We start from the raw sequence: 21,529 nt of genomic DNA on the forward strand, positions 1-21,529 counted from the left end.
TGTATACTATATATACATTGCAGGCTCACTGTAAGTTCTTGCTGGGCAGTAGATATACGATGTATATCTACTGCTCAGAATCAGCTGTTCTCCCAGCTCTGTAGCCTTGATACAGCTGATCCCGACATTGACATAAGGAGGATCGCAGCGGGTGTCAGGAGAAGTGACATCCGCTGTCATTGTCCCTTACTGCAGGTACTACTTCTCCCAACATGGAGCACACTCTGCTCCATGCTGGGAGTTGCAGTACCTGCATTAATAGACAGATCGCAGCGAGTGTCACTCCTTCTGACACCTGCTGCGATCCTCCTGTATAATGTATAGATGCGGCCGGCTGCTCTTCTATGGTCCCCTGCACTGCCTATATATATACACCTATTCATATTTCCCACAGAGAGTTGTGATTGGCTGGAACCATCTGGCCAATCACAGCTCTGCGGGAAATATGAATATGTGTATATATACGTCAGTGCAGGCAGTGGCATACTAAGGGGGGGGGGAGGCAGCCCGCCCCGGGTGCCGCTCACAAGGAGGGTGCCAGGGGCGGACTGACCCGCCACCGCCGCCACCGCCGCCACCGCCACCACCACTACTGAGGATCCGTGACACTCGTCCCAGATCCCCAGCAGACAGCGGTGCCTTCTCCTGTTTGTGCGATACACGCACATACTTGAGAAGGCGTCCCCTCTGTGTGAGCCGCATCTGCAGCTACACAGAGGAGACGTGACCTCCGCCCCCATGCAGCATGCAGTACAGGCGCCGGTGACGTCACTCATCGGCGCCTGTACTGTGGAGGGGAGAAGACGCGGCCCTGCAGCTGAGGAGATCGCTGCGTGGGATATCAGGTGGGCATCCTTTTTTTTATTTTTATTATCAACTCTGCATACACCTATGGGGAAGGGGACGGGGGCGGGTTACTCTACATATACCTATGGGGAAGAGGGGGGTGTAGCTGCATATACGTATGGGAAAGAGGGGGGTATAACTGCATATACCTATGGGAAACGGGGGGGTGTAACTGCATATACCTATGGGAAAGGGGGGGTGTATCTGCATATACCTATGGGAAAGGGGGGGTGTAACTGCATATACCTATGGGAATGAGGGGGGGTGGGGGTGTAACTGCATATACCTATGGGGAAGAGGGGGGTGTATCTGCATATACCTATGGGAAAGGGGGGTGTAACTGTATATACCTATGGGAAAGGGGAGTGTAACTGCATATACCTATGGGAATGAGGGGGGTGGGGGTGTAACTGCATATACCTATGGGGAAGAGGGGGGTGTAACTGCATATACCTATGGGAATGAGGGGGGGTGGGGGTGTAACTGCATATACCTATGGGAAAGAGCGGGGTGTAACTGCATATACCTATGGGAAAAAGGGGGGGTGTAACTGCATATACTTATGGGAAAGGGGGGGTGTAACTGCATATGCCTATGGGAAAGAGGGGGGTGCAACTGCATATACCTATGGGAAAGGGGGGGGTGTAATTTAATATACCTATGGGAAAGAGGGGGGGCTGTAACTGCATATACCTATGGGAAAGAGGGGGGATGTAACTGCATATACATATGAGAAAGAGGGGGGTGTAACTCTGCTCATACCTATGGGAAAGAGGGGGGTGTACCAGCTTATACCTATGGGAAAGGGGGGGGGGTAACTCTGCCTATACCTATGGGTAAAGGGGAGGAAAGGGGGGGTAACTGCCTATACCAATGGGGAAGAGGGGGGTAACTCTGCCTATACCAATGGGGAAAAGGGGGGGGGGGAATCTGCCTATACCTATGGGAAAAAAGGGGTTTAACTCTGCCTATACCTAAGGGAAACGGGTGAGGGGGGTTTTAACTCTGCCTATACCTACGGGGAAAGGGGGTGGGGGGACTCTGCTGCCTATACCTAAGGAGAAAGGGGGGGTTAACTCTGTTCCTATACCTATTGGGAAGGGGGTTTAACTCTGCTGCCTATACCTACAGGGAAGGGGGGCTACCTAACTTCATACCTGGATGCCTAACTACTTACCTACAAACCCAGCTACCTAACTATGTACATACCTGGCCTTCACATGGCTGCCTAACTACCTAGCTAGCCCCCCACCTACCTAACTTGTCACCTACCTACATATCTGACTTCCTGATCTACCTACCTAGTTACCGATGCTTAAAGGGGTACTGAAGTGGAAGACAATTAGTGCCAGAAAGTTAAACAGATTTGTAAATTACTTTTATTAAAAAATCTTAATCCTTCCAGGACTTATCAGCTGATGTATACTACAGAGAAGTTGTATTATTTTTGAATTACTTTTCAGTCTGACCACAGTGCTCTCTGCTGACACCTCTGTTTGTGTCAGGAACTGTCCAGAGCAGGATAGGTTTGCTATGGGGATTTACTCCTGCTCTGGACAGTTCCTGACACAAACAGAGGTGTCAGCAGAGAGCACTGGGGTAAGACTAAAAAGAAATTCAAGAATAAAAGAACTTCCTCTGGAGCATACATCAGCTGATAAGTACTGGAAGGATTAAGATTTTTTATAGAATTTATTTACAAATCTGTTTAACTTTCTGGCACCAGCTGATTTAAAAAAAAAATGTTTTCCACCAGAGTACCCCTTTAAATTTTGCTGCTTAAAGAATTTGCAAATTTTTTGGTCAGAATCCATGCAGAATACATTGCTGTCTATGGGCATGCCAATGTCCACACAGTCCTAGTGCCATCTGCTTCAGACCCCGCTGGCTACCCTCTGAATCTTCAGCTGAGATTTCATCATATAAACCTAGCCTAAAAACCTGACCAATTAAAAACTTTTGACACGTCTCTACGACATATCAAAATAAAGCCCATTTAAATCTGGTCAAATAAACATCCAGCACAAAAATTTTACATTGTTTTTAAGTAAAAAGTATTATAATGAAATAGACCATCAAGGACAGTTTGGCGCAGAGACTCGAGAAATAATGTGATTTATTCACATGCCATTTGGAACATCACAAAGAAACGAGGTACAGGTGGCGCGTTTCAGCCTTACACAGAGGCCTTAGTCATACAATGTGGGTACCTTAAAGGGGTATTCCAGGCGAAAACTTTTTTCTATATATCAACTGGCTCCGGAAAGTTAAACAGATTTGTAAATTACTTCTATTAAAAAATCTTAATCCTTCCAATAGTTATTAGCTTCTGAAGTTGAGTTGCTGTTTTCTGTCTAACTGCTTTCTGATGACTCACGTCCCGAGAGCTGTGCAGTTCCTATGGGGATATTCTCCCATCATGCACAGCTCCCGGGACATAACATCATCATTGAGCAGTTAGACAGAAAACTTCAGAAGCTAATAACTATTGGAAGGATTAAGATTTTTTAATAGAAGTAATTTACAAATCTGTTTAACTTTCCGGAGCCAGTTGATATATAAAAAAAAGGTTTCTGCCTGGAATACCCCTTTAAGAGATCACTTATATATATGGGAGGACGGAACTGACGTCACGCTCACCTGTGCGAGCGAGTTCGTATCGCCCACATATAGAAATCCATGACTGCTGGAAAAACATAATATAATATGACATGAACCATATTGTACATCGAATAAATAGAAAATAGCTATATATATATTTATAAATCGCTATGCCGTCATGTATGAACTACTTTAATTCGGTCCGTAGACCGTAGATTATACAAAAAAAGAAAAAAAAATGAAAAAGACAATATGGATCAATACGAAATACCAGCTATAATAAAAGACATAGCAAAAATCCTGTTCAGACCTGTCGGAAAACGAGTTTCCCACTTTAAAATCCAATAGATCTCTCGATCTAATATTTTTTATTTTAGGTTATCACCTCTGGTAGGTATGATGACCCTTTCAATTCCTTGCAAGCATAAACCAGATGTGTTACCAGCATGGCACTCCGCACAGTGTTTTGAAACAGTGGACACGTTGGGGGATAAATAATGGGGTACATCCGAGATATGTTCGCGGATACGTGTTTTTAATGAATTGATGGTGCAACCCACATACTGCAAATTGCAAATACGGCACGGGAATAAATAGAGGACTCCGGTCGTATTGCAGTTTACATATTGCTGAATGGGGAAACTTGATTTATTGACAGAGGAAGCAAAGGTGGTAGAACATGACATGAAACTGCAACAAATGCATCTGCTGGCTCCACATCTGTAGGAGCCAACACATGTAGGTGATAGGACTAGGTGATAAGCGCTGTCCTATGGAGGGGGCCCTCTTAGAAACACATCTGTATCCTTCAGATAGAACAGGTTTGAAATCAGGGTCAGCAGTGACAATGGGCATGTATTTGTCAATGATCTTCTTAATAGAACCAAAATCTGAACTGTATTGAGTTGAAAAAACTATAGGGGAAGAAGATTTTTCAGTTTTATTAACACTCTTATTAGAAATTGTGTTACATCCTATGAGGGTATCTCTATCTTTTTCGATAGCTAAATTAATGGCACGGTCAATCGTCCATTGTGGATACCCTCTGGATTTGAGTCTGTTGTCAATGGCAACAGCTTCCTTTCTGAACTCTGTTATCTGCGAACAGTTTCTACGTGCACGTGTCATTTCCCCAGTGGGCAAATTTTCTATAACATGTCTGGGGTGACATGATCTAGCGTGCAATATCGAATTGACAGCTGTGTCCTTTCGATATGTTCGATTATTAATTGCACCGTTAGCCACATCCCCCCAGAGATGTAAATCCAGAAAATTAATGGCTTTGGGTTCCGTGGTAACAGTAAAATGTAAATTAAGGTTGTTGTGATTAAGATAGGAAGTGAACCCCTGTATGGCCGCTACCTCCGACCCCCAGATGAGCAGGAGGTCGTCTATGTAGCGGCCATACCAGACGATGTATTGTCTGTAGGGGTTGATGGGGACGAAAATAATCTCCCTCTCCCACCAACACATATATATGTTGGCGAGAGAGGGGGAGAACTTCGCCCCCATCGAAGCACCTGTGATCTGTAAAAAGAACTTTCCGTTAAGCATAAAATAATTATGCTTAAGGAGGTACTCTACCACTGTGCATAGATAGTGCCGCAACCCAAGAGGGTAGCGGGAATACGTATGCAGGAACCACTGTAAAGCTGTAATAGCCAGATTGTGGGGTATCACGGAATACAGTGAAGTGACATCAGCTGTCACCCACATGTAGTGGTCTTTCCACTCAACACAATTCATTTCTAACACATGCCCAGTGCCAAGCAAATTGTCAAAAAATGCTGTGCAGGCAGAAAACACCGTTCCCGGCAAAAGAACGAGATACAATCACAAGAGGTAAATGCTACAATTCCTATATTCAACCTTTTGGCGACAATACTATCAGAGACTCAGTTACATGTACTGTCACAAGGACTTTCCTTTGCTCCCACTTGCAGATTTGATCTGTTTCGGACATTACTAGATCTGAACCGCTTCGTTAGAAATATAACTTTACGTAAGCATTTTGCCATTATTGATAAAAGTATTAATGCAAATGTGGCCATAAATGTAGCAAATGGTGTGGGAGAGGATAGTGATATAAATGTTTTGCAGCAGACACCTGACTCTGATTTGTCTATTATGTCTAAGGCTAAGGGGTTGGGCTCCAATGCCGGCTTCAACTTTATGGAGTTGGCATTGTCGTCCAATTTACAAGATCTATGTGACAGTGAATTTACAACAGATATTCCTAAATTCACTAGTACTAATAGAGGGTTTTACCCGATTATGTCACGTACCCCAGTACTGGACACTTTTCAGGAAGCTGTTGAGTCTGAATTAACTGTGTTGTCCAGAAATCCAGGTCCAAAATGGAACAATTTAACCTATATAGAGAGGAAAGCCCTCAAAGATCTGGCTGACTTGGACAACATAGTTATCAGACAGGCTGATAAAGGTGGGGCGGTGGTTGTCCTAGACAGTGGGTTGTACAAGAAAGTAAATATGGAAATGCTAAATGATACAAGTACGTATAGACCCCTGTCATGTGACCCCACCCCCTCTTTCAAAAAGACACTTAGTTCCCTTGTGCGCCTTAGAGTACAGGACAGCCACATCCCCGAGAAACTAATGGAATATCTTATTATTGAATGTCCAGTTGTGGCAATTTTCCATTCGTTACCCAAGATGCACAAGGGTACTTTTCCTCCTCCCCTCAGACCAATAGTAGCTGGTATTTTGTCGCTGAACGAATATCTGTGTGAATGGGTGGATTCCTATCTCCAACCACTTATTCCCTCAATACCTGGATACCTCCGTAACACTGGGCATGTGTTAGAAATGATTAATTATGTTGAGTGGAAAGACCACTACTGTCACGATGCCGGCTGGCAGGAGGTGGATCCTCTGTGCCAGAGAGGGATTGGCGTGGACCGTGCTAGTGGACCGGTTCTAAGTCACTACTGGTGTTCACCAGAGCCCGCCGCAAAGCGGGATGGTCTTGCTGCGGCGGTAGTGACCAGGTCGTATCCACTAGCAACGGCTCAACCTCTCTGACTGCTGAAGATAGGCGCGGTACAAGGGAGTAGACAGAAGCAAGGTCGGACGTAGCAGAAGGTCGGGGCAGGCAGCAAGGATCGTAGTCAGGGGCAACGGCAGGAGGTCTGGAACACAGGCTAAGAACACACAAGGGAACGCTTTCACTAGGCACAAGGGCAACAAGATCCGGCGAGGGAGTGCAGGGGAAGTGAGGTATACATAGGGAGTGCACAGGTGAAAACACTAATTGGAACCACTGCGCCAATCAGTGGCGCAGTGGCCCTTTAAATCGCAGAGACCCGGCGCGCGCCCTAGGGAGCGGGGCCGCGCGCGCCGGGACAGGAACGAGGGAGACTGAGTCAGGTACGGAAGCCGGGGTGCGCATCGCGAGCGGGCGCCACCCGCATCGCGAATCGCATCCCGGCTGGAGGCGGTATCGCAGCGCACCCGGTCAGTGGATCTGACCGGGGCGCTGCCGTAGCGAAGATGTTGCGAGCGCTCCGGGGAGGAGCGGGGACCCGGAGCACTCGGCGTAACAGTACCACCCCCCTTGGGTGTCCCCCTCTTCTTAGAGCCTGAGAACCTGAGGACCAGACTTTTATCTAGGATATTGTCCTCAGGTTCCCAGGATCTCTCTTCAGGACCACAGCCCTCCCAGTCCACTAAAAAAAAAGTTTTACCTCTGACCTTTTTGGAGGCCAGTATCTCCTTTACGGTGAAGATATCAGAAGAACCGGAGACAGGAGTAGGAGAAATGAGTTTGGGAGAGAAGCGGTTGATGATGAGTGGTTTAAGAAGAGAAACGTGAAAGGCATTAGGAATACGAAGAGAAGGAGGAAGAAGAAGTTTGTAAGAGACAGGATTAATCTGGCACAAAACTTTGAAAGGACCAAGATAGCGTGGTCCCAATTTGTAGCTGGGAACACGGAAGCGGACATATTTAGCGGAGAGCCATACCTTGTCTCCGGGAGAAAAAATGGGGGGAGCTCTTCTTTTCTTATCAGCAAACTTCTTCATGCGTGATGAAGCCTGTAAGAGAGAATTTTGGGTCTCTTTCCATATGGTGGAAAGATCACGAGTTATTTCATCCACAGCGGGCAAACCAGAGGGCAAGGGAGTAGGGAGGGGGGGAAGAGGGTGACGGCCGTACACCACGAAAAATGGGGATTTGGAAGAAGATTCAGAGACTCTGAAGTTGTACGAGAATTCGGCCCATGGTAGAAGATCTGCCCAGTCATCCTGGCGGGAGGAAACAAAATGCCGTAAATAATCACCCAGGACCTGGTTAATTCTTTCTACTTGCCCATTGGATTGAGGATGATAAGCAGAAGAATAGTTTAATTTGATCTTGAGTTGTTTACAGAGAGCCCTCCAGAATTTTGACACGAATTGGACGCCTCTATCCGAGACGATCTGCGTGGGCAACCCGTGAAGACGAAAAATGTGTACAAAAAATTGTTTTGCCAACTGAGGCGCTGAAGGAAGACCAGGAAGAGGAATAAAATGTGCCATCTTGGAAAATCGATCAACGACCACCCAAACAACAGTGTTGCCACGGGATGGGGGTAAGTCTGTAATAAATTCCATACCAATCAGAGACCAAGGCTGTTCGGGGACAGGCAGAGGATGAAGAAGACCAGTGGGCTTCTGGCGAGGAGTCTTATCCCGGGCACAGACAGTGCAGGCCCGCACAAAATCAGCAACATCCGTCTCCAGAGTCGGCCACCAATAGAAACGAGAGATGAGTTGCACAGATTTCTTGATGCCCGCATGGCCTGCGAGATGGGAGGAGTGACCCCATTTGAGGATTCCGAGGCGTTGGCGTGGAGAGACGAAGGTCTTCCCTGGAGGAGTTTGCCTGATGGAGGCTGGAGAAGTGGAGATCAGGCAGTCAGGAGGAATGATGTGTTGCGGAGAGAGTTCTACTTCCGAGGCATCCGAGGAACGAGAGAGAGCATCGGCCCTAATGTTCTTATCGACAGGGCGAAAGTGAATTTCAAAATTAAACCGGGCAAAGAACAGAGACCACCTGGCCTGGCGAGGATTGAGCCGTTGGGCAGACTGGAGATAGGAGAGATTCTTGTGATCGGTGTAAATAATAACTGGAAATTTAGATCCCTCCAGCAGATGCCTCCATTCCTCAAGTGCTAATTTAATGGCCAGTAGCTCTCGATCCCCGATGGAGTAGTTCCTCTCCGCCGGAGAGAAGGTCCTAGAAAAAAAACCACAGGTAACAGCATGCCCGGAAGAATTTTTTTGTAGAAGAACCGCTCCAGCTCCTACTGAGGAGGCATCAACCTCCAATAGGAAGGGTTTAGATGGGTCAGGTCTGGAGAGCACGGGAGCAGAAGAAAAGGCAGACTTGAGCCGTTTAAAGGCGTCTTCCGCTTGAGGAGGCCATGACTTAGGATTGGCATTCTTTTTGGTTAAAGCCACGATAGGAGCCACAATGGTGGAAAAATGTGGAATAAATTGTCTGTAATAATTGGCGAACCCCAAAAAACGTTGGATAGCACGGAGTCCGGAGGGGCGTGGCCAATCTAAGACGGCAGAGAGTTTGTCTGGATCCATTTGTAGTCCCTGGCCAGAGACCAAGTATCCTAGGAAAGGAAGAGATTGACATTCAAACAGACATTTCTCCATTTTGGCATAAAGTTGATTGTCACGAAGTCTCTGAAGAACCATGCGGACATGCTGGCGGTGTTCTTCTAGGTTGGCAGAAAAAATCAGAATATCGTCCAGATACACAACAACACAGGAATATAAGAGATCACGAAAAATTTTATTAACAAAGTCTTGGAAGACGGCAGGGGCGTTGCACAGGCCAAAGGGCATGACCAGATACTCAAAGTGTCCATCTCTAGTGTTAAATGCCGTCTTCCATTCATCCCCCTCCCTGATGCGGATGAGATTATAAACACCTCTTAAGTCCAGTTTGGTAAAGATGTGGGCACCTTGGAGGCGATCAAAGAGTTCAGAGATAAGAGGTAGAGGGTAGCGGTTCTTTACCGTGATTTTATTAAGACCACGGTAGTCAATGCAAGGACGTAGGGAGCCATCTTTTTTGGACACAAAGAAAAATCCAGCTCCGGCAGGAGAGGAGGATTTGCGGATAAACCCTTTTTTTAAATTTTCCTGGATGTACTCAGACATAGCAAGAGTCTCTGGGGCGGACAGAGGATAAATTCTGCCCCGGGGTGGAGTAGTGCCCGGGAGGAGGTCAATAGGACAGTCATAAGGCCTGTGAGGAGGTAGAGTCTCAGCTTGTTTTTTGCAAAACACATCAGCAAAGTCCATATAGGCCTTAGGGAGACCGGTTACAGGGGGAACCACAGGGTCACGGCAGGGAGTACTGGGAACCGGTTTAAGGCAGTCCTTGAAACAAGAGGTACCCCAGCTCTTGATCTCCCCTGTGGACCAATCCAGGGTTGGGGAATGGCGTTGGAGCCACGGTAGTCCAAGGAGAATTTCGGAAGTGCAATTGGGGAGGACCAAGAACTCAATTTTTTCTTGATGAGGTCCGATGCACATTAGAAGGGGCTCCGTGCGGTAATGTATGGTACAGTCCAATCTTTCATTGTTAACACAATTGATGTAGAGGGGTCTGGCGAGACTGGTTACCGGGATGTTGAACCTGTTGATGAGAGAGGCCAAAATAAAGTTTCCTGCAGATCCGGAATCCAAGAAGGCCATAGTAGAGAAGGAGAAGGTAGATGCAGATATCCGCACAGGCACAGTAAGACGTGGAGAAGCAGAGTTGACATCAAGGACTGTCTCACTTTTGTGCGGAGTCTGCGTGCGTCTTTCCAGGCGGGGAGGATGGATAGGACAATCCTTCAGGAAGTGTTCGGTACCGGCACAGTACAGGCAGAGATTCTCCATGCGGCGTCGTGTCCTCTCTTGAGGTGTCAGGCGAGACCGGTCAACTTGCATAGCCTCCACGGCGGGAGGCACAGGAACGGATTGCAGAGGACCAGAGGAGAGAGGAGCCGGGGAGAAAAAACGCCTCGTGCGAACAAAGTCCATATCCTGGCGGAGCTCCTGACGCCTTTCGGAAAAACGCATGTCAATGCGAGTGGCAAGATGAATGAGTTCATGTAGATTAGCAGGAATTTCTCGTGCGGCCAGAACATCTTTAATGTTGCTGGATAGGCCTTTTTTAAAGGTCGCGCAGAGGGCCTCATTATTCCAGGATAGTTCAGAAGCAAGAGCACGGAATTGTATGGCGTACTCGCAAACGGAAGAATTACCCTGGACCAGGTTCAGCAGGGCAGTCTCAGCAGAAGAGGCTCGGGCAGGTTCCTCAAAGACACTACGAATTTCCGAGAAGAAGGAGTGTACAGAGGCAGTGACGGGGTCATTGCGGTCCCAGAGCGGTGTGGCCCATGACAGAGCTTTTCCAGACAGAAGGCTGACTACGAAAGCCACCTTAGACCTTTCAGTAGGAAACTGGTTCGACATCATCTCCAAGTGCAGGGAACATTGTGAAAGAAAGCCACGGCAAAACTTAGAGTCCCCATCAAATTTATCCGGCAAGGATAGTCGTAGGCCTGAAGCGGCCACTCGCTGCGGAGGAGGTGCAGGAGCTGGCGGAGGAGATGATTGCTGAAGCTGTGGTAGTAGCTGCTGTAGCATCACGGTCAGTTGAGACAGCTGGTGGCCTTGTTGCTCTATCTGTTGTGACTGCTGGGCGACCACCGTGGTGAGGTCAGCGACAACTGGCAGAGGTACTTCAGCGGGATCCATGGCCGGATCTACTGTCACGATGCCGGCTGGCAGGAGGTGGATCCTCTGTGCCAGAGAGGGATTGGCGTGGACCGTGCTAGTGGACCGGTTCTAAGTCACTACTGGTGTTCACCAGAGCCCGCCGCAAAGCGGGATGGTCTTGCTGCGGCGGTAGTGACCAGGTCGTATCCACTAGCAACGGCTCAACCTCTCTGACTGCTGAAGATAGGCGCGGTACAAGGGAGTAGACAGAAGCAAGGTCGGACGTAGCAGAAGGTCGGGGCAGGCAGCAAGGATCGTAGTCAGGGGCAACGGCAGGAGGTCTGGAACACAGGCTAAGAACACACAAGGGAACGCTTTCACTAGGCACAAGGGCAACAAGATCCGGCGAGGGAGTGCAGGGGAAGTGAGGTATACATAGGGAGTGCACAGGTGAAAACACTAATTGGAACCACTGCGCCAATCAGTGGCGCAGTGGCCCTTTAAATCGCAGAGACCCGGCGCGCGCGCGCCCTAGGGAGCGGGGCCGCGCGCGCCGGGACAGGAACGAGGGAGACCGAGTCAGGTACGGAAGCCGGGGTGCGCATCGCGAGCGGGCTCCACCCGCATCGCGAATCGCATCCCGGCTGGAGGCGGTATCGCAGCGCACCCGGTCAGTGGATCTGACCGGGGCGCTGCCGTAGCGAAGATGTTGCGAGCGCTCCGGGGAGGAGCGGGGACCCGGAGCGCTCGGCGTAACAACTACATGTGGGTGACAGCTGATGTCACCTCACTGTATTCCGTGATAACCCACAATCTGGCTATTACAGCTTTACAGTGGTTCCTGCATACGTATTCCCGCTACCCTCTGCGGGACTATCTATGCACAGTGGTAGAGTACCTCCTTAAGCATAATTATTTTATTTTTAACGGAAAGTTCTTTTTACAGATCACAGGTGCTTTGATGGGGACGAAGTTCTCCCCCTCTCTCGCCAACATATATATGTGTTGGTGGGAGAGGGAGACTCTTTTCGCCCCCATCAACCCCTACAGACAATACATCGTCTGGTATGGCCGCTACATAGACGACTTCCTATCTTAATCACAACAACCTTAATTTACATTTTACTGTTACCACGGAACCCAAAGCCATTAATTTTCTGCATTTACATCTCTGGGGGGATGTGGCTAGCGGTGCAATTGATACTCGAACATATAAAAAGGACACAGCTGTCAATTCGATATTGCACGCTAGATCATGTCACCCCAGACATGTTATAGAAAATTTGCCCACTGGGGAAATGACACGTGCACGTAGAAACTGTTCGCAGATAACGGAGTTCAGAAAGGAAGCTGTTGCCATTGGCAACAGACTCAAATCCAGAGGGTATCCACAATGGACGATTGACCGTGCCATTAAATTAGCTATCAAAAAAGATAGAGATACCCTCATAGGATGTAACACAATTTCTAATAAGAGTGTTAATAAAACTGAAAAATCTTCTTCCCCTATAGTTTTTTCAACTCAATACAGTTCGGATTTTGGTTCTTTTAAGAAGATCATTGACAAATACATGCCCATTGTCACTGCTGACCCTGATTTCAAACCTGTTCTATCTGAAGGATACAGATGTGTTTCTAAGAGGGCCCCCTCCATAGGACAGCGCTTATCACCTAGTCCTATCACCTACATGTGTTGGCTCCTACAAATGTGGAGCCAGCAGATGCATTTGTTGCAGTTTCATGTCATGTTCTACCACCTTTGCTTCCTCTGCCAATAAATCAAGTTTCCCCATTCAGCAATATGTAAACTGCAATACGACCGGAGTCCTCTATTTATTCCCGTGCCGTATTTGCAATTTGCAGTATGTGGGTTGCACCATCAATTCATTAAAAACACATATCCGCAAACATATCTCGGATGTACCCCATTTTTTATCCCCCAACGTGTCCACTGTTTCAAAACACTGTGCGGAGTGCCATGCTGGTAACACATCTGGTTTATGCTTGCAAGGAATTGAAAGGGTCATCATACCTACCAGAGGTGGTAACCTAAAATAAAAAATATTAGATCGAGAGATCTATTGGATTTTAAAGTTGGAAACTCGTTTTCAGACAGGTCTGAACAGGAGGATGGATACTATCCTGCATTACTGACAGCATTTCCAACTAGGCGTTGATGTCTATTTCATGATCCACCCACTATTATATCTGTTCTCACGGGAGTTTGCTTCCCTTCTCTTTTCCTTTCTTTTTTTGTACCGGTTTTCAGATAGTGTGTCACTTTTAAGTATTTCTCCCTTATTTTTAATTTTTGATATATTTTAAGTAATATGGATAACTTAGATTTTTTGCTATGTTTTTTATTATAGCTGGTATTTCGTATTGATCCATATTGTCTTTTTCATTTTTTTTCTTTGTTTGTATAATCTACGGTCTACGGACCGAATTAAAGTAGTTCATACATGACGGCATAGCGATTTATAAATACATAGCTATTTTCTATTTATTCAATGTACAATATGGTTCATGTCATATTATATTATGTTTGTCTAGCAGTCATGGATTTCTATATGTGGGCGGTACGAACTCGCTCGCACAGGTGAGCGTGACGTCAGTTCCGTCCTCCCATATATATAAGTGATCTCTTAAGGTACCCACATTGTATGACTAAGGCCTCTGTGTAAGTCCGAAACGCATCACCTGTACCTCGTTTCTTTGTGATGTACCGTATGGCATGTGAATAAATCACATTATTTCTCGAGTCTCTGCGCTGGACCTCCATTTCTTCTTCTGTTCCACTTTTGGGTGTCGTCCACGCCCGGTCCGTGCCGCACCTGGGGTGAGCTGAAGCACTGCAATTGCCTTTGCTGTTTGCTGTTTCTTTGCATCAAGGACAGTTTGTAATATTAGAATTCTATCTTCAAATATTTAATGAAATAATCTGAATAAAGATTTAGTACCCGACAAACCAAAATGAATATTACAATTGATGACACGTAATGTCCTTTATAGCATACCGATGCATGGCAGGAGGCAAACACATCGCTCTTGATGAGGTTACAGTGCTTTTGGGCCCAGGCTAGCTTTTCAGGCTTGTTCATACATGGGGACTCAGATCTAGATCCTATATGTTCAACACATCCTTGTGACCAGGGAGATGTGAAGTCATTCATTCCTTTTCCATCATTATCCCCACATAGTCCACAAACTTTCCCCTGATAAAGAAAGTACACAAATAAGTATACAACCTATGTATTACAGATAGATAGATATATATATGAGATATATATATATATATATATATATATATATATATATATATATATTTATAAGATAGATGAATATAAGATATATATAACTTTCATCTTCAAATACCATGCAAGCAATTACCTTATTGCAAATCACAGTAGCATTGCACGTTGTTTATTCTGAGTGGTTTAGATGAGGTTTTAAGACCCAGTACGAGTACCGATACTTTTTTTTAAAGTCCTCGCCAATACCAATTTTTTTTAGGGTTTTATATAAGGGAAAAGGGGGTGTGTGTTCAGCTTTTATTAGTAGAAGGGCTTTTTGTATGAAAAAACATTTTTTTAATTTTATCTAAACTTTTTGAAAAGGGGGGTGATTTACAATTTTTTTTCACAGTTTTTTAGTCCCCATGGGGGACGATTACATGCCATCTGTAGACTGCATACACTGATCAATGCTATGCCATAGCACAGCATTGATCAGTGTTATTTGCGCTCCTTTACTACTACCTGCCATGGCTAGCTGCTGTATAGGAGTGACAATCAGAAAGCACGGAGCACGGTAAGGGACCTTCGGCCATCCTCTCAGCTGATCAGGACACCGTGATTTTACTGCGGTCAGTATCCCTGAGTTAACCGAAAGTTAACTTAAGGACTTTTAGATCCAGCGATGAACTCTGATTGGTGTACAGAACCAGTTATGATGTGCACTGCATAGTTCGATAGCGTGCTCAGGACCCCTCCATGATGGGGACCCCTGCCAGCATGTATCGGATTAGGTATAGGGGACATTTTAATGAGTACAAGTGCTAAAGTCCAGTATCGTACCCAATACTGATACCAGTATCGGTATTGGGACATCCCTAATTTCCTTTATACCTGTGTAAATGCACCCCAACTGCTATGTGTAAATACAACGCTAATAATTAAATGTGCAATTGAGATCAGGTTTGCTAGATTACAAATTTCGCTCTAATACATTTATGGGTTGACAATATTTTTGTGAACATAGTAATTTTCAGTTAATACATCAACTGCACTAACCTATTGGCATAAAACTGTAGTGCAGTCAATGATATGGATGACAATGGTACTTACTATTTGCTGATCTATGCCTCCATTATTATTCTGTTTATGATTACACAAGAGAGATTTCACTTCATATCACCTTTGAACACGACTGTGCATGCACTCAGGGCTTGGGAAAGACGAGTGCGCTGAGACACTTAATTTACATAATAAGAAAATCAGGAATAACCTAGCAATGCAGCCATGGTTCAACAACTGATCACAAAACCTGCATGACCAATAAGCCATAGTTTGATGTCCCAGCTGCCACCATGGCAAGTAAAAGGAGGGGGTGCTTCACTTTATGTACCCACAGCTTCCTTGGTCTCTCTTCTCAGCTTTAAGTAACAGCTCTAGCAGGCTGCTCAAAAGTGCTCAAATGTGCAGACAATTTCCTCTAAGCCTTCTTCTTAAAGGGGTACTCTGGCACTTAGACATCTTATCCCCTATCCAATGGATAGGGGATAAGATGCCTGATGGCGGTGGTCCCACCGCTGGGGACCCCCGTGATTTTGCACGCCGCAACCCATTAAAATCAGTCCCCTGAGCATGTTCGCTCCGGGTCTGATTACTGTCGATCACGGGGCCGGAGCGTTGTGACATCAAGACTCCGCCCCGTGTGATGTCCTGCTCCACCCCCCTCAATGCAAGACTATGGGAGGGGGCGTGACAGCTGTCACGCCCCTCCCATAGGCTTGCATTGAGGGGGCGGATTTTAACGGACTGATTTTAACAGGGTGCAGTGTGCAAGATCACGGGGGTCCCCAGCGGCGGGACCCCCCTAATCAGGCATCTTATCCCCTATCCAAAGGATAGGGGATAAGATGACTAAGCGCCGGAGTATCCCTTTAAGAACCAAAAGAAAATAAACTATTTCCTACTGCTGTTTCACAAAAAATTCCAGTCTTGTTAAGTGTTTATGCATAATATTGCAAATGTTCTTACCTCAGTTGAATTTGAAAGTTGAACATAAGCAGTCATCTTCTGATCGTACATCAGAATTACATCCGCTGTCTTGAAGATAATATGTTGTGCCACTAAGTCAATACTGTAGGAATTGTCTATATGCTTATTGTTATGGTGGTTTCTTTCCTCTACTTGTCCTTCATATATGTCTATGGTTGTATTCTGGGAAAAAAAAAAGATAATTAATAAAGTTTTACAGAGAATGTTCTGTACATAATTTAAATGTTGAGAAATGTATTATCTATAACTAAAGTTCTCAAAACTCTAAATCTTTCAGGGTGCCTCCCATTCCCCCTTGAAATATTTAATAGGACTTTGGTTACATTCTATTCACCAATAGTCCTGAATTTGTTGGGACAATCCAATAAACCGGGCCATCGAGGATCATAGGATTTGTGGGCTCTTTTTAGTGTATCAGGTACGTCCAAAGTGGTGACATCAAATACTCCAATTTCAGTATTTAAAGGGGTTATCCAGGAAAAAAACTTGTTTTTATATATCATCTGGCTCCAGAATGATAAACAAATTTGTAAATTACTTCTATTGAAAAATCTTAATCCTTTTAGTACTTATGAGCTGCTGAAGTTGAGTTGTTCTTTTCTGTCTAAGTGCTCTCTGATGACACCTGTCTGGGGAACCGCCTAGTTTAGAAGCAAATCCCCATTGCAAACCTCTTCTACTCTGTGCAGTTCCCGAGACAAGCAGAGATGTCAGCAGAGAGCACTGTTGCCAGACAGAAAACAACAACTCAACTTCAGCAGCTGATAATTATTGAAAGGATTAAGATTTTTTAATAGAAGTAATTTACAATACAAAGCTTTTTTACTTTCTGGAGCCGGTTGATATAAAAAAAAAAAAGTTTTTTCCTGGAATACCCCTTTAATGTGTTGTAGCTATGACAGCAATCTTTGAGTAGCATGTCATGTCCTTGCTTTAGGACTTAAGGCTGATTTGCATATGATTGCCTGGATGTGTAGGATGTGGTGTGCAGCCAAGGAAGAATGCCACTTAAGGGGGGCAGAAGCTGCTGTGCCACAAGCTGGCCATGATTAGGCAGGCTCAGGGGATCAAGCTGCATTCTGCACACTGGCCCGGTTGCTTGGGGCCACACTTCACGGTCTGTTTCATTCCCCCTGGCCACTCCTAGTACTGGTGTAGGGCATGATGGAAGTTGGGCCCTAATGATATGCTGTGAATATAGACCTCAGAAACTGAACTGAGAATAAATAAAGTCAGTCCATAGATAATCAGTTTATAGGTAAAGACAAACCACAGTCTTTAGTAATGGAGCAGCAGACACATCCAATAGTTTGGAGCAGTGGAACACCCAAAGATAGCACTGTAGTGTAAGATAAGGGTCCTCTCTTCCTTTGCTCAATTCCTAAGGCTAAGTTCACATCCCAATTTAACCATCCAATTATCGGACCGTAAAATTGGACGAAATTGGATTGCAAAATATCGTATACAATCATATGTAAAAATTTCTTTGCTATCCAATTTTAAAATCGTATCCAAAAATCGTACAGATGAAAATTCCATCCGATTTTCAATAAAAATCTGATCGTGTTTTTAAAATAATATTTATGCCAATAGCAATAAAGTTTTATATATTTGAAGTGTATGTGTTTTGAAGTCTACTGCGCATGTGTACTAAAAAAAATTGTGTGCGATTCATCTGATAGAATCACACAGTCACACGATTCCGTGCGATTTACATAGACATCAATAATAAAAAGATTGGACACGATTTCGATCCAATTTTTAATCTGGATGATTTTACTTCCGATCTTAAATCGTGCAAAATCGGATGCGGATCAAAACTGGTGCAATTGTTGTGTATCATTAATGAACGGAAGTCAATGGATATGACCTGACATGCAGATTTGTATGATTTCAAAGTTAAAAATCGTGAGAAGAAGTAGGATGGTAAAATCGTGATGTGAATGCACCCTTACAGGTTCGTATAGAGGGATTTCACACTGGTTGTCTCCCAGCAGTCTGCAGAGTGTAAACAACTTGAGGTATAGTTCTCAGTCGTGTGGATAGCCTGGCCTGAAGACTTCTTTCACCTTCTCTTTTCCTACTGTGTATACACTTAGTAGTGGACTGGATGACCTGGCCAAATCTTAATAGTTCACAGGAGCTGTAACTCAAAACATACTGAGGGGATCTTGAGGCCCAAACCTCCTCACACTTTGCCAGCATAGCCTAGACTCATCCTACGGACAGAACTGAGCAAATTATTTTGCTCGCATACACATAGGTGCTAGTGTATGTTTATAACTCGTGAGCGCGCAGTCTTAGCACAAAACAACCACTAAGTGGAACCAACTTTCACATGTATAAGAGCATTAGCAGCATGTCAACAATACAAACAGTAGATAAATATCATAGAAGTGCAGACATTAGTAAAGTTCATTACACAAGAGTGTGAAACATTACGCCCCACAACCAGGAACCCAAAAAAATGCTTCTGAACATCCTTGCAGATTCTACAGCTGCACAGAAACGATTCAGCTGTTTTAGAGAAGAACCAAGTGTCAGATGCCATAGAGAAGGCAGAGATGGTTTTTTACTGTCCCGCTAGACGCGTTTCGAGGTACTTCTCTACCTCTTTTTCAATAGCAATTTCTATTGAAATTGAAAAAGAGGTAGAGGAGTACCTCGAAACGCATCTAGCCTATACCAGACAAACACCTGTACCCTAGTATTGGCAAACTCGAGGATCTTCACCACCACTCACTGGACCGCAAGGATCACACCAGAGTACGCTCCCGGGACTGCACGGACCCCGCCTGCCAGCAGACGTCTTCCCAGTGAAAAACTATGTCCGGCAACCAGGCTCCGAAACATTGCTGGTAAGAGATACAGTGTGTCAAACCCCTAAATCCACTCAAATACTTTCAGAGACTTGCCCTGTGACGCCGGGGTAGAGTGGTCCACATTTGAGGGGTCTCCAGCGCTGCACAGCGCAGCCACATGCATCTACAGGATTACAATTAAGAGACTGTCCGTATCCCACCACTCACCTATCAGTATCCCTATGCCGTCAGGGCAGAGTGGGACACGCATGAGGAGTCTCCAGCGCCGCAGGGCGCACTGAATCCACAGACACAGCTGTACTTTTTACTTAGCGGCACGCTGCCGCACGCAGTATCTTTATTAGATACGATCAATACAGAGACATCATTGGCCAGATTGGGAAACTTTGTATTCTACCAGCACAGCACGATCTCAGTGCATGCATCTATAGCGCTACATACAATTTGCCAAATTAGGATACCAGTACCATATAACCTTGTATATTTTATGCTGATTTTACTGTATGAATACATTTACTATTACTCTTATCGTGGTAAGTCCGATGTAGGGACCCTACAAAGGACACCACAGGAAATGTCATTATTGTTGTACAAATAAATTGTTTTAATTCAATTCACTGGACATACATTATTTTATATTATTTTATAATACTATATATATTTTATATGACATTTACCCATCATACTGGTTTCAATTAAGCCCAGATTTGGGGAAAGTGTACCCGCACTATTTACAATATATTGAACTTGCTCCGTCTCAAGCACCGCCCCACACAGTGCTGCCGACATTACCCTCCACATTGATTTATGTAAAGGCACCCGTCTGTACATACATTTAGAGGCATCTGAGGCCCATGTGCCCCCCACTGACATCTAGATTTCAGCTACAATTTATACTTGTTGGTGTAAATTGTAATAAATTTGGTGCACGTGTGATGCCTGGCACCCTTAGTCTGATAACTTGCCCCTTTGAGCCACACTCACCCACCCACTTTGTTTCAGGCTCCTCCTTCTAGAGTGCAGTGCAAAGTGTCAAAAATTTGCAAAGGTTGTGTACAAAACGGGTGTTTACACACAAAAAAAAATGGTGACATTTAAACAAATATGGCAGGTGCAGCAATGATAAATCTCCCCATAATATATGTAAATTTTTTTAAATAAAAGTATACAATATAGAATGTTGTACACATTCTCGAATGTACTCCACATACCTGTAAGATGCTTGATATAAATAGTGTATATATATATATATATATATATATATATAGTTCAGAGAATTAGTGCATTAAAGGACATCTGTAGTGCAATATAACTTATCCCCTATCCTTCGGTTAGGGGATAAGTTATAGATCGCGGGGGGTCCGAGCACTGGGGCCCCCCGGGATCTCCTGGACGGGGCCGCGGCAGTCTATTAGAAAGGGGGCGTTCCATCCCCGCATGACTTGGCGGCCGACACGCCCCCTCCATGTACACCATAGAGATACATGGAGGGGACGTGTCTGCCACGGCTTTCTGCTGGTGACGAAACTTCACATCCTGCAGACTGCTGCATTCCCGTCCAGGAGATCCCGGGGGGCCCCAGCACTCAGACCCCCCGTGATCTATAACTTATCCCCTATACTTTGCGCTGGAATACTCCTTTAATAAAGCTCAAGTATTTGTCATTCCCTTTCAATACATAATTATCTTATTGTTGATTTGTTGCATATTCCTTTCCAATGAACATTATAAGGGTACGATCGAGTTAGGAGAGTGTTTTCCGCTACAGGTGTTCCATGGCCCATTTTCGGCAAGGGAAAATCCGCAACAGGTAACATTAACCTCAATGGGGTCTGCTGTGTACTTTCCTCCGAGTGAGCGTATCCTTATAATGTGCATTGGAAAGGAATGTGTAACAAATTAACAATAAAATAATTATGCAATTTACTATAAAATATAATACACAAAACACAAAAGTAGTTCTTACCAGCAAGATGATTCTGATTTTCAGAGAACATACTGCGCTGGTCCCATCGCAGATAATATTTTGTATGAGGATTTTAAAGGTTCCATCTTTTTCATTGCTGGGGCAAAAATCCTTAACAGAAAGCAAACATATGTTAGACGCTATATTATGTCAGGGTCATAGATCTACTTTTTCTTAAAACTTTTACCTAATAGAGAGTTTACAAACAAACATCACTTACCTGCAAACAGTGTTATAAAGAGTCTGTATTCGAGCTATTATTTGTTTATAGTTAATGATAC

The 21,529-nt window shown here is 44.9% G+C and overlaps 1 protein-coding gene across 9 annotated transcripts in view; it reads right to left on the reverse strand.

Annotated features, from left to right (window-relative positions):
- The window catches only part of LOC130276903 (mucin-5B-like), a 221,592-nt gene that overhangs the window by 56,313 nt on the left and 143,750 nt on the right, over positions 1–21,529 (reverse strand). For all 9 annotated transcript variants that reach the window (XM_056526902.1, XM_056526903.1, XM_056526901.1 and 6 more), the window contains 3 exons: positions 21,249–21,359; positions 16,440–16,622; positions 14,196–14,393 (listed from right to left, as the gene is read on the reverse strand). In XM_056526902.1, coding sequence (XP_056382877.1) covers positions 14,196–14,393; positions 16,440–16,622; positions 21,249–21,359 — 492 coding nt within the window. The remainder of the gene's footprint in view (positions 1–14,195; positions 14,394–16,439; positions 16,623–21,248; positions 21,360–21,529) is intronic.

Source organism: Hyla sarda, chromosome 6 (assembly GCF_029499605.1).
Source record: "Hyla sarda isolate aHylSar1 chromosome 6, aHylSar1.hap1, whole genome shotgun sequence".
NCBI lineage: Eukaryota > Metazoa > Chordata > Amphibia > Anura > Hylidae > Hyla > Hyla sarda.